This window comes from Scyliorhinus torazame, chromosome 2 (assembly GCF_047496885.1).
Source record: "Scyliorhinus torazame isolate Kashiwa2021f chromosome 2, sScyTor2.1, whole genome shotgun sequence".
Lineage (NCBI taxonomy): Eukaryota > Metazoa > Chordata > Chondrichthyes > Carcharhiniformes > Scyliorhinidae > Scyliorhinus > Scyliorhinus torazame.
Window position 1 is genome coordinate 277,523,827 of NC_092708.1, and position 14,381 is coordinate 277,538,207.

Consider the following 14,381-nt stretch of genomic DNA (forward strand, 5'->3'; position numbering starts at 1 on the left):
AGACCTTGCCGCTAGGGCCTTCCCCCGGTAGGTCATCCCCCCCCCCCAACAGCATCCAAAACGGTATACTTGTTTTGAAGGGGAACGGCCACGAGGGATCCCTGCACTTTCTGCCTGTTTGTTTTTTTCCCCCTGACTGTAACCCAGCTATTCTTGTCCTGTACCTTGGGTGTGATTACCTCCTTGCAACTCTTCTCAATCACCCCCTCTGCCTCCCGGATGATCCGAAGTTCATCCAGCTTCAGCTCCAGTTCCCTAACACGGTCTTTGAGGAGCTGAAGTTGGGTGCACTTCCCGCAGGTATAGTCAGTGGGGACACGGGTGGTATCCCTCACCACCCACATCCTACAGGAGGAGCATGTAACTGGCCTAGCCTCCATCCCCTCTTCCCTGACAGAATATAGCTGCTCTGTGGACTAACTAGATCTCCGACCCTGCTCCCAGTCAGCTACACTTTCTGTAAACTCCTGGCTCTCTTCGCACTCTTTGCGGAAATGTCGGAAACAAAATGAAAGGAGCACCTTACTCCCTCCTCCCCTAACTCCCTCGGTCACCAAACTCTCACTATCGCACTCAAATGCACCAAATTCAGCACTCCCTCGGTCACCAAACTCTCACTATCGCACTCAAATGCACCAAATTCAGCACTCCCTCGGTCACCAAACTCTCACAAATGCACCAAATTCAGCACTCAGTGCAAAAAAAAAAAGCATACAAGACGATCAGATGGTGATGTCTAGCTCGAGGGGACATAGCTTTAAATTGAGGGGCGATAGATATAAGACAGATGTCAGAGGTCGTAAGGGCGTGGAATGCTCTGCCTACAACAGTAGTGGACTCGCCAACATTAAGGGCATTCAAATGGTCATTGGATAGACATATGGACGATAAGGGAATAGTGTAAATGGCTTTAGAGTGGTTTCACAGGTCATAGAACATAGAACATTACAGCGCAGTACAGGCCCTTCAGCCCTTGTGTGTGTGTATGTATATGAGTGTTTTTGTGTGTGTGTGTTTTTGTGTATGAGTGTTTGTATGTGTATGAGTGTTTGTATGTGTATGAGTGTTTGTATGTGTATGAGTGTTTGTGTGTGCGTATGAGTGTTTGTGTGCGTATGAGTGTTTGTGTGCGTATGAGTGTTTGTGTGCGTATGAGTGTTTGTGTGCGTATGAGTGTTTGTGAGTGTATGCGTGTTTGTGTGCGTATGCGTGTTTGTGTGCGTATGCGTGTTTGTGTGCGTATGCGTGTTTGTGTGCGTATGCGTGTTTGTGTGCGTATGCGTGTTTGTGTGCGTATGCGTGTTTGTGTGCGTATGCGTGTTTGTGTGCGTATGCGTGTTTGTGTGCGTATGCGTGTTTTTGTGTGTATGGGTTTTTGTGTGCGAGTGTTTTTGTCTGTGATTGTTTTTGTGTGTCTGTGATTGTTTTTGTGTGTCTGTGATTGTTTTTGTGTGTCTGTGATTGATTGTTTTTGTGTGTGTGTGTGTGACATAAAGCTACTATATTTAGCTTTCGTATTTCTATTAGAAATCTAGTGCTAGGAAACAGATAGTTAACAGTAACTTTGAAATTTTAAAAAAAATATTCAAAAAAATTTTTTTTTTTAATTTTAATTAATTGAAGCAATGTCAGTTCGAGGGGTGCTGTGCTCTGACTGTGAGATGTGGCAGGTCCGGGAGGCTTCCAGCGTCCCGGATGGCTTCATCTGCCGAAAGTGCGCCCAACTGGAGCTCCTCACAGACCGCATGGTTCGGTTGGAGCAGCAATTGGATACACTTAGGAGCATGCAGGTGGCGGAAAGCGTCATAGATCGCAGTTATGTAAATGTGGTCACACCCAAGGTGCAGGCAGAGAAATGGGTGACCACCAGAAAGGGCAGGCAGTCAGTGCAGGAATCCCCTGTGGTTGTCCCCCTCTCGAACAGATATACCCCTTTGGATACTGTCGGGGGGGATAGCCTATCAGGGGAAAACAGCAGCAGCCAGAGCAGTGGCACCACGGCTGGCTCTGATGTTCAGAAGGGAGGGTCAAAGCGCAGAAGAGTAATAGTAATAGGGGACTCTATAGTCAGGGGCACAGATAGGCGCTTCTGTGGACGTGAAAGAGACTCCAGGATGGTATGTTGCCTCCCTGGTGCCAGGGTCCAGGATGTCTCCGAACGGGTAGAGGGCATCCTGAAGGGGGAGGGCAAACAGGCAGAGGTCGTTGTACATATTGATACTAACGACATAGGCAGGTAGGGGCATGAGGTCCTGCAGCAGGAGTTCAGGGAGCTAGGCAGAAAGTTAAAAGACAGGACCTCGAGGGTTGTAATCTCGGGATTACTCCCTGTGCCACGTGCCAGTGAGGCTAGAAATAGGAAGATAGAGCAGCTAAACACGTGGCTAAACAGCTGGTGTAGGAGGGAGGGTTTCCATTATCTGGACCACTGGGAGCTCTTCCGGGGCAGGTGTGACCGGGGCAGCTGTATAAGAAGGACGGGTTGCATCTAAACCGGAGAGGCATAAATATCCTAGCCGCGAGGTTTGCTAGTGTCACACGGGAGGGTTTAAACTAGTATGGCAGGGGGGTGGGCACGGGAGCAATAGGTCAGAAGGTGAGAGCATTGAGGGAGAACTAGGGAATAGGGACAGTGGGGCTCTGAGGCAGAGTAGACAGGGAGAAGTTGCTGATCACAGCGGGTCTGGTGGACTGAAGTGCATATGTTTTAATGCAAGAAGTATTTCGGGTAAGGCAGATGAACTTAAAGCTTGGATTAGTACTTGGAACTATGATGTTGTTGCCATTACAGAGACCTGGTTGAGGGAAGGGCAGGATTGGCAGCTAAACGTTCCAGGATTTAGATGTTTCAGGCGGGATAGAGGGGGATGTAAAAGGGGAGGCGGAGTTGCGCTACTGGTTAGGGAGAATATCACAGCTGTACTGCGAGAGGACACCTCAGAGGGCAGTGAGGCTATATGGGTAGAGATCAGGAATAAGAAGGGTGGGGGTATACTACAGGCCTCCCAACAGTGAGCGGGAGATAGAGGAGCAGATAGGTAGACAGATTGTGGAAAAGAGTAAAAACAACAGGGTTGTGGTGATGGGAGACTTCAACTTCCCCAATATTGACTGGGACTCACTTAGTGCCAGGGGCTTAGACGGGGCGGAGTTTGTAAGGAGCATCCAGGAGGGCTTCTTAAAACAATATGTAGACAGTCCAACTAGGGAAGGGGCGGTACTGGACCTGGTATTGGGGAATGAGCCCGGCCAGGTGGTAGATGTTTCAGTAGGGGAGCATTTTGGTAACAGTGACCACAATTCAGTAAGTTTTAAAGTACTGGTGGACAAGGATCAGAGTGGTCCTAGGATGAATGTGCTAAATTGGGGGAAGGCTAATTATAACAATATTAGGCGGGAACTGAAGAACATAGATTGGGGGCGGATGTTTGAGGGCAAATCAACATCTGACATGTGGGAGGCTTTCAAGTGTCAGTTGAAAGGAATTCAGGACCGGCATGTTCCTGTGAGGAAGAAGGATAAATACGGCAATTTTCGGGAACCTTGGATAACGAGAGATATTGAAGGCCTCGTCAAAAAGAAAAAGGAGGCATTTGTCAGGGCTAAAAGGCTGGGAACAGATGAAGCCTGCGTGGAATATAAGGAAAGTAGGAAGGAACTTAAGCAAGGAGTCAGGAGGGCTAGAAGGGGTCACGAAAAGTCATTGGCAAATAGGGTTAAGGAAAATCCCAAGGCTTTTTACACGTACATAGAGGGTAGCCAGGGAAAGGGTTGGCCCACTGAAGGATAGGCAAGGGAATCTATGTGTGGAGCCAGAGGAAATGGGCGAGGTACTAAATGAATACTTTGCATCAGTATTCACCAAAGAGAAGGAATTAGTAGATGTTGAGTCTGGAGAAGGGGGTGTAGATAGCCTGGGTCACATTGTGATCCAAAAAGACGAGGTGTTGGGTGTCTTAAAAAATATTAAGGTAGATAAGTCCCCAGGGCCTGGTGGGATCTACCCCAGAATACTGAAGGAGGCTGGAGAGGAAATTGCTGGGGCCTTGACAGAAATCTTTGGACCCTCGCTGTCTTCAGGGGATGTCCCGGAGGACTGGAGAATAGCCAATGTTGTTCCTCTGTTTAAGAAGGGTAGCAAGGATAATCCCGGGAACTCCAGGCCGGTGAGCCTTACTTCTGTGGTAGGGAAATTACTGGAGAGAATTCTTAGAGACAGGATCTACTCCCATTTGGAAGCAAATGGACGTATTAGTGAGAGGCAGCACGGTTTTGTGAAGGGGAGGTCGTGTCTCACTAACTTGATAGAGTTTTTCGAGGAGGCCACTAAGATGATTGATGCAGGTAGGGCAGTGGATGTTGTCTATATGGACTTCAGTAAGGCCTTTGACAAGGTCCCTCATGGTAGACTAGTACAAAAGGTGAAGTCACACGGGATCAGGGGTGAGCTGGCAAGGCGGATACAGAACTGGCTAGGCCATAGAAGGCAGAGTAGCAATGGAAGGATGCTTTTCTCATTGGAGGGCTGTGACCAGTGGTGTTCCACAGGGATCAGTGCTGGGACCTTTGCTCTTTGTAGTATATATAAATGATTTGGAGGAAAATGTAACTGGTCTGATTAGTAAGTTTGCAGACGACACAAAGGTTGGTGGAATTGCGGATAGCGATGAGGACTGTCCGAGGATACAGCAGGATTTAGATTGTTTGGAGACTTGGGCGGAGAGATGGCAGATGGAGTTTAATCCAGACAAATGTGAGGTAATGCATTTTGGAAAGTCTAATGCAGGTAGGGAATATACAGTGAATGGTAGAACCCTCAAGAGTATTGAAAGTCAAAGAGATCTAGGGCACAGGTCATTGAAAGGGGCAACACAGGTGGCGAAGGCAGTCAAGAAGGCATACGGCATGCTTGCCTTCATTGGCCGGGGCATTGAGTATAAGAATTGGCAAGTCATGTTGCAGCTGTATAGAACCTTAGTTAGGCCATACTTGGAGTATAGTGTTCAATTCTGGTCGCCACACTACCAGAAGGATGTGGAGGCTTTAGAGAGGGTGCAGAAGAGATTTACCAGAATGTTGCCTGGTATGGAGGGCATTAGCTATGAGGAGCGGTTGAATAAACTCGGTTTGTTCTCACTGGAACGAAGGAGGTTGAGGGGCATAGACAGAGGTATACAAAATTATGAGGGGCATAGACAGAGTGGATAGTCAGAGGCTTTTCCCCAGGGTAGAGGGGTCAATTACTAGGGGGCATAGGTTTAAGGTGAGAGGGGCAAGGTTTAGAGTAGATGTACGAGGCAAGTTTTTTACGCAGAGGGTAGTGGGTGCCTGGAACTCGCTACCGGAGGAGGTGGTGGAAGCAGGGACGGTAGTGACATTTAAGGGGCATCTTGACAAATACATGAATAGGATGGGAATAGAAGGATACGGACTCAGGAAGTGTAGAAGATTGTAGTTTAGTCGGGCAGCATGGTCGGCACGGGCTTGGAGGGCCGAAGGGCCTGTTCCTGTGCTGTACATTTCTTTGTTCTTTGTGATTGTTTTTGTGTGTCTGTGATTGTTTTTGTGTGTCTGTGATTGTTTTTGTGTGTCTGTGATTGTTTTTGTGTGTCTGTGATTGTTTTTGTGTGTCTGTGTGTGATTGTTTTTGTGTGTCTGTGTGTGATTGTTTTTGTGTGTCTGTGTGTGATTGTTTTTGTGTGTCTGTAAGTGATTGTTTTTGTGTGTCTGATTGTTTTTGTGTGTCTGATTGTTTTTGTGTGTCTGTGATTGTTTTTGTGTGTCTGTGATTGTTTTTGTGTGTCTGTGATTGTTTTTGTGTGTCTGTGATTGTTTTTGTGTGTCTGTGATTGTTTTTGTGTGCCTGTGAGTGATTGTTTTTGTGTGCCTGTGAGTGATTGTTTTTGTGTGCCTGTGAGTGATTGTTTTTGTGTGTCTGTGAGTGATTGTTTTTGTGTGTCTGTGAGTGTGTGTGTGCGCATTTTTGTGTGTGTGATCTCGGTGTCTATGTACATAGATCCCTGAAAGTTGCCAACCAGGTTGAGAGGGTTGTTAAGAAGGCGTACGGTGTGTTAGCTTTTATTGGTAGAGGGATTGAGATTCGGAGCCAGGAGGTCATAAGGATGTGGAATCAGTGGAAAGGGTGCAGAGGAGATTTACCAGAATGTTGCCCGGTATGGAGGGAAGATCTTATGAGGAAAGGCTGAGGGACTTGAGGCTGTTTTCGTTAGAGAGAAGAAGGTTAAGAGGTGACTTAATTCAGGCATACAAGAGGATCAGAGGATTGGATAGGGTGGACAGAGAGCATTTTTCCTTGGATGGTGATGTCTAGCACGAGGGGACACAGCTTTAAATTGAGGGGAGATAGATATAAGACAGATGTCAGAGGTAGGTTCTTTACTCAGAGTAGTAAGGGCGTGGAATGCCCTGCCTGCAACAGTAGTGGACTCGCCCACATTAAGTGCATTCAAATGGTCATTGGATAGACATATGGACGATAAGGGAACAGTGTAGATGGGGTTTAGAGTGGTTTCACGGGTCGGCGCAACAGGCCGAAGGGCCTGTACTGCGCTGTAATGTTCCATGTGTATGTGTGTGTTTTGTGTGTGTATGTATGAGTGTTTTTGTGTGTGTGTATGTATGTGTATGAATGAGTGTTTTTGTGTGTGCGTGTATGTATCAGTGTTTTTGTGTGTGTATAGAAGTGTTTTTGTGTGTATGAATGTTTTTGTCTATGATTGTTTTTGTGTGTATGGTTGTTTTTGTGTATGAATGAGTGAGTTTTTTTGTGTGTGTGAGTGAGTGTTTTTGTGTTGTGTGTATGTATGAGTGTTTTTGTGTGTGTGTATCTATGACGTTTTGTGTGTGTGTATGTGTATGAGTGTTTTTGTGAGTGTTTTTGTGTGTATGAATGAGTGTTTTTGTGTGTATGAATGTGTTTTTGTGTATGTGTTTTATTGTGTATGTGTTTTTGCTTGTGTGTTTGAGTGTTTTTGTGAGTGTGTGTATATGTGTTTTTGTCTGTGTGTATAAGTGGTTGTGTGTGTGATCTCGGTGTCCATGTACATAGATCCCCGAAAGTTGCCACCCAGATTGAGAGGAGTGTTAAGAAGGCGTACGGTGTGTTAGCTTTTATTGGTAGAGTTTCGGAGCCATGAGGTCATGTTGCAGCTGTACAAAAGTCTGGTGCGGCCGTATTTGGAGTATTGCGTGCAATTCTGGTCACCGCATTATAGGAAGGATGTGGAAGCATTGGAAAGGGTGCAGAGGAGATTTACCAGAATGTTGCCTGGTATGGAGGGAAGATCCTATGAGGGACTTGAGGCTGTTTTCGTTGGAGAGAAGAAGGTTAAGAGGTGACTTAATTGAGGCATACAAGACGATCAGATGGTGATGTCTAGCGCGAGGGGACATAGCTTTAAATTGAGGGGAGATAGATATAAGACAGATGTCAGAGGTAGTAAGGGCGTGGAATGCTCTGCCTGCAACAGTGGTGGACTCGCCAACATTAAGGGCATTCAAATGGTCATTGGATAGACATATGGACGATAAGGGAATAGTGTAAATGGCTTTAGAGTGGTTTCACAGGTCATAGAACATAGAACATTACAGCGCAGTACAGGCCCTTTAGCCCTTGTGTGTGTGTGTTTTTGTTTGTGTGTGTGTGTTTTTGTTTGTGTGTGTGTGTGTTTTTGTGTTTGTGTGTGTGTGTGTTTGTGTGTGTGTGTTTTTGTGTGTGTGTGTTTTTGTGTGTGTGTTTTTGTGTATGAGTGTTTTTGTGTGTGTGTGTGTATGAGTGTGTGTGTTTTTGTGTGAGTGTTTGTGTGTGTGTGATCTGAGTGTCCATGTACATAGATCCCTGAAAGTTGCCACCCAGGTTTAGAGGGTTGTTCAGAAGGCGTACGGTGTGTTAACTTTTATTGGTAGAGGGATTGAGTTTCGGAGCCATGAGGTCATGTTGCAGCTGTACAAATCTCTGGTGCGGCCAGGCATCACCTAATCAAACAATCTCTGTTTCAGACTGTCTATTTATGGAGGTTTAAGTGAATCCTCAGTTAATGCCCACAATCTCCATGCACTTAAGCACAGTACAAGTTAACATACACCATTTAATGAATCATTCTTAATTGATGCAAATGATGATGTGCATCCAAACTGTATATACAGAAAACTGGCAGGTCTTTATCATCACACACCAAGGAATCTATGAAAGGATGATAGCAACTTGCGCATATTGTGGACAAGAACATTTAATATCGTGGGTGACACCGGCAGTCTGTTTGGCTTTACTAGATTACGTGCTGGGCTGTGATGAAATACTACTCAAGGTATTGCGGCAGTCCCCAATTCAGTTTTCACTTAAATGTTAGCTTGGAACTAGCTAGGTATTCCATTGTCTTGAGATTCCTGTAGCATTACTTATTTCATCATTTTAATCACAAATTGAAAATATTTTTAAAGCCTTCTGGGCTAATACTGGAAGGAATGCTATCCTGTTACATTGTAGTGTATTGTATTTTAAAGAATAACTTTGGCTTCAAGTTTGCAATTGTTTATTTAAATTGTTCCTGAAACGAACTCAATGACCTGGAAGGTCTGAGATTCAATCCCTGATCTGTACTGGTTTTTGATGATGATTTTTGATGGGATGCTCCTGTGGCTGTGCAACCCTTCTTCAATTTAGCCAGAGTTATGGGCTCATCACCATTAATTTATCTGCCCTGAGGGCAGCACGGTGGCGCAGTTGTAAGCATTGCTGCCTCACAGCGCCGAGGCCCCAGGTTCGATCCCGGCTCTGGGTCATTGTCCGTGTGGAGTTTGCACATTCTTCCCGTGTTTGCAGGGGTTTCGCCTTCACAACCCAAAGATGTGCAGGGTAGGTAGATTGCCCGTGCTAAATTGCCCCTTAATTGGGAAAAATGAATTGAGCACTCTAAATTTAGGGAAAAAAATTATCTGCCCTGTGTAAATGTCAACAAAGAAAACTACAGCACAGGAACAGGCGCTGACCATGCTGTCCGTCTAACCTAAAATCATCTACACTTTCGGGCTCCGTCTCCCTTTATTCCTATCATATTCATGTTTGTATACATTCAAGGCACCCCTTAAATGTCACTATCGTACCTGCTTCCACCTGATAGCAAGTTCCAGGCACACTCTACGCTCTGTGTGAAACATTTCCCTTGCACATCTCCTCTAAACTTTGCCCCTCGCACCTTACACCTATGTTCCCTAGTAATTGACTCTTCCACCCTGGGAAAAAACTTCTGACTATCCACTCTGTCCATGCCCATCATACGTTTGTAGACTTCTATCAGTTTGCCCCTCAACCTCCGTTGTTCCAGTGAGAACAGACCAAATTTATCCAACCTCTCATCGCTAATGCCCTCCATACCAGGCCAACATTCTGTACCCTCGCCAAAACCTCCACATCCCTCTGATAGTGTGGCGACCAGAATTGAACACTTGTATTCCAAGTGTGGCCTAACTAAGGTTCTATCCTTTTGCAGCATGACCTCCCAATTTTTATTGCCCTGGTTGATAAAGGAAAGCATGCCCCATGCCAAATACATCTCTGCTTTGACATCTCTCACAATACTTAATGACATTTCATTGTCTTAAAACGTCTCACGGTGAGAGGTCATTAGAACAAAGTGCCAGGAATTTGGTAGTGGCCAGGGAAATCTACCCCGGGTTGAATCGGTACGTGGATGGGAAATGAAGGAGGGAACCAAAAAAGTGAAATTACTTTAGATTATATTAAACTGAATATTATTTCCTCCTCCAGGTACTGGATGAAGAAGCAGAAGTCTTCATTGTGAAGATGTGGAGGTTATTAATATATGAAACGGAGGCTAAAAAGATAGGACTTGTTAAATAGATTGTAATTCATACACATAGGAATATGTCTTTTGTAAACATTTCTTCCATCCTTCAGAATTGTAACTTTCATCTGTCTTCAGAGGCACTTGTGAAGCTTGTATTTTTTATTTTAGAGATAATGTGAAGTCCTGTCCCATTCCTTTGGTTTGTCATATCCCTGAATCATCCCTCTTTATTTCACTAAGATAAATGACTGGTTATTTTTTATAAATTGAATGCTTCATCACCAACACACTGTTCTGTCGGTGTTACGTTTATGGAAGGTTGTGATGTATTGATGCAAGGTATTTGCACTTAATATCCAGGTTGTTCCTGGATATGGAGGAGCAGGTTTAGAAATAAGATGTTTATACACTTTTTGTTTTGAAACGAGTAATTTTGAGAAGAAGAACTTTGAATGATGCAGAAATGTTTTCTCATCAACATTATGAAAATATTTTAAAGGTTGCATTTAAAATGTTTGCATTTCCAGCAGGTGACAGAATAGGGTTTAAATGGTTTTGAAATAAATAAAAAGGTTTGCCAATGTCTTAGTTGACTTTTTAAAGAGATCTGTATCCCCTTTAGTTGCCAACATAGGTTTAACTGAGAATGTGTTTTGAAATCAAATCTGAACATTTTCCATTTTTTTATATAGCCAAAATTATTTGATGAGAATACAAGGAGAAAGCTATTGTTTTTGTCAGCCTCATGTAATTATTTTGGGGTGAAGTTTTAATAAACTACAATGACCTTTGTTTGTAAAGGGTGTAATGTGTTTTAAACTGTAAGATGTTGGCTTCATGGTTGGCTTAGAAATACAATCTATGTAGGCCCATTAAAAGGAATGCTATCTCTTTAATGGGTCTTTTTGATCTTAAGTAACTGAATCCAGAAGTTGTTTATTTTAATCTGGAATGGTTGCGAGGCTTTACTTTTGAAAGTCTTTAATGCAAAATGTTGAGCAGCCTAAGTGGGAGATGTGTGGGACTCCAAAATGTGATGAGATTATTTATGACAGATTTGGAAGTGTTCTATTGAGTCCTGACATAATGTGAAGTATTTATAGTTTTCCTTTCATTTAAAAAAAAAAAGATTTTGGAATTCTAGACTTGATAGTGTAGTTGACAGACAACTCACAGAAAAAAGAGCCGTTCTGATTACAAAAAAGAGAACTATTGTAATCACATGGGTGATTACTAACCGTTACAATAAAGAAAGTGAAGTTAATTTTGCGAGTTGGCACTGTCAAGAGAGCATGCATTAGAATTTTGCTTTTAAAATCAATCTTTTTTTCCCCCACAACCTAGGCTGAGCCGCTGAGTTATGTCAAATCATGGACTAAATGATCCACCCCATTTGTATATACCCGTTTGGATTTTTTTTTTGTAAATGACTTGTGCTTTTTAAAAATAGTGCTGTATATGTCTACTGGTGCTCTCTGGAGAGAGAGAGAAGCACACTGATTTCCTGGGTCACATCTGGTGTAAAATCCATGTAGAATGAGTATAAGAAAACAAATTAGAACATAGAACATACAATGCAGAAGGAGGCCATTCGGCCCATCGAGTCTGCACTGACCCACTTAAACCCTCACTTCCACCCTATCCCAATAACCCCTCCTAACCTTTCTTTGGTCATTAAGGGAAATTTATCATGGGCAATCCACCTAACCTGCACGTTTTTGGACTGTGGGAGGAAACCGGAGCACCCGAAGGAAACCCACGCAGACACGGGGAGAACGTGCAGACTCCGCACAGACTGACCCAGCGGAGAATCAAACCTGGGACTCTGGCACTGTGAAGCCACAGTGCTAATCACTTGTGCTGCCCAATTATTTGGACAATTCTGTGCAGTGTTTTAAAAAAAAAAAACATTTGAACCCAGATTCTTCAGACTTCAAAGGGTCAGGATAGCACAGATCAATACGCGAGGTACTATTTTACGTACTGCTATAGTTTGGAATAATGATGACCATCTGTTATTAGCCAGAGGGACACACAACTTTACTTGGATTTCCAATTCCCACAAGGGACTTATGGGTTTCACTGCCACCAATTCACCCCGAGTTATTACTTATGTTATTACTCACGCTTTTTTCAATGAAATGCTGAATAAGTAATCCCAGGGTCATGTAAATCCTATCCTTTCAGGACCAGATTAAACATCTTGTTTTAATTGTTTTCTTAGTCTTGTACTGTGAAAAACTGTCCTGAAATACGATTCAGAGTACATTTTTGCTGAGGGATCAGTGTCCACTTGAAACAACAAGACTGCATTCTGCCATCATGTAAAGTTTTTGCAGTATGTTATTACTGAATAGGTTTAAAAGTAATGTCTTTCTAATTGTTTTTAAAATCGTTTTGTTCAGCTTTAAAATTTTATATATAAAACAATGCAAAACAACACAACCCTCCCCCACCCCCTCTCCACCAACCAACAGCCTCCCCTACATCCCTCCCCTTAGCAACTGATGGTAATCAGCTCTTTAAAGTGTAGAATAAATAGACCTCGTCTCTTGTGGTGATGTCCCAGAGGACTGGAGAATAGCCAGAGGACTGGAGAATAGCCAATGTTGTTCCTCTGTTAAAGAAGGGTAGCAAGGATAATCCAGGGAACTACAGGCCGGTAGCCTTACTTCAGTGGTAGGGAAATTACTGGAGAGAATTCTTCGAGACAGGATCTACTCCCATTTGGAAGCAAATGGGCGTATTAGTGAGAGGCAGCATGGTTTTGTGAAGGGGAGGTCGTGTCTCACTAACTTGATAGAGTTTTTCGAGGAGGTCACTAAGATGATTGATGCAGGTAGGGCAGTGGATGTTGTCTATATGGACTTCAGTAAGGCCTTTGACAAGGTCCCTCATGGTAGACTAGTACAAAAGGTGAAGTCACACGGGATCAGGGGTGAGCAGGCAAGGTGGATACAGAACTGGCTAGGTCATAGAAGGCAGAGAGTAGCAATGGAAGGATGCTTTTCTAATTGGAGGGCTGTGACCAGTGTTGTTCCACAGGGATCAGTGCTGGGACCTTTGCTGTTTGTAGTATATATAAATGATTTGGAGGAAGATGTAACTGGTCTGATTAGTAAGTTTGCAGACGACACAAAGGTTGGTGGAATTGCGGATAGCGATGAGGACTGTCAGAGGATACAGCAGGATTTAGATTGTTTGGAGACTTGGGCGGAGAGATGGCAGATGGAGTTTAATCCGGACAAATGTGAGGTAATGCATTTTGGAAGGTCTAATGCAGGTAGGGAATATACTGTGAATGGTATCCTCAAGAGTATTGAAAGTCAAAGAGATCTAGGAGTACAGGTCCACAGGTCACTGAAAGGGGCAACACAGGTGGAGAAGGTAGTCAAGAAGGCATACGGCATGCTTGCCTTCATTGGCCGGAGCATTGAGTATAAGAATTGGCACGTCATGTTGCAGCTGTATAGAACCTTAGTTAGGCCACACTTGGAGTATAGTGTTCAATTCTGGACGCCACACTACTAGAAGGATGTGGAGGCTTTCGAGAGGGTGCAGAAGAGATTTACCAGAATGTTGCCTGGTATGGAGGGCATTAGCTATGAGGAGCGGTTGAATAAACTCGGTTTGTTCTTACTGGAACGAAGGAGGTTGAGGGGAGACCTGATAGAGGTCTACAAAATTATGAGGGGCATAGACAGAGTGGATAGTCAGAGGCTTTTCCCCGGGGTAGAGGGGTCAATTACTAGGGGGCATAGGTTTAAGGTGAGAGGGGCAAGGTTTAGAGTAGATGTACGAGGCAAGTTTTTTACACGGAGGGTAGTGAGTGCCTGGAACTCGCTACCGGAGGAGGTGCTGGAAGCAGGAACGATAGTGACATTTAAGGGGCATCTTGACAAATACATGAATAGGATGGGAATAGAGGGATACGGACCCAGGAAGTGTAGAAGATTGTAGTTTAGTCGGGCAGCATGGTCGGCAAGGGCTTGGAGGGCCGAAGGGCCTGTTCCTGTGCTGTACATTTCTTTGTTCTTTGTTGAGGAACCCCACATTGCCCCCCCCCCCCCCCCAAGCAAATTTAACTTTCTCCAAATACAGGAACTCCACCAGGTACCCAAGCCATACTGAGGCACAGGGCGGAGAAGCTGACCTCCACGTGCAATCAATGAGGCAAAAGCTAAACATCTGCCCCCCCACCCCCGCCTCGTGTCTGCAGCTCTGGCAAGTCCAAATATGGCCCCCCAGGGAATTAGGCTCCAAATCCATGCGCAGGATTGCAGACGTAGTGCTGAAAAACGACCTCCAAAATATCTCCAGCTTCGAGCAGAATATCTTTCTAATGAAAAAACACAGGTGATACAATTCCATATATGTGCATGCCGTTGAGTTTGGATGAACTTGAGTTTAAGCTTATTTGGTTTAATTTGTCTGTAGGTTACAAGAGTATGCTTCATTTAATATGTTTTCTGTAACGCTTTTAAGTGGCACAATCCAGTTTTAGTAGAGCACCATGAAAATGGACAAATGGAAAATCTGTTTATTTCCGATGTG

General features: G+C 44.2%; 1 protein-coding gene across 7 annotated transcripts in view; it reads left to right on the forward strand.

Moving 5' to 3' along the window:
• LOC140398947 (RNA-binding protein 25-like) overlaps positions 1-12,039 on the forward strand; it is a 227,116-nt gene extending 215,077 nt beyond the window's left edge. For all 7 annotated transcript variants that reach the window (XM_072487996.1, XM_072487972.1, XM_072487945.1 and 4 more), the window contains one exon: positions 9,788-12,039. In XM_072487996.1, the coding sequence (XP_072344097.1) occupies positions 9,788-9,880 (93 nt within the window). In that variant the 3' untranslated portion in view covers positions 9,881-12,039. The remainder of the gene's footprint in view (positions 1-9,787) is intronic.
• Positions 12,040-14,381: the final 2,342 nt, after the last annotated feature.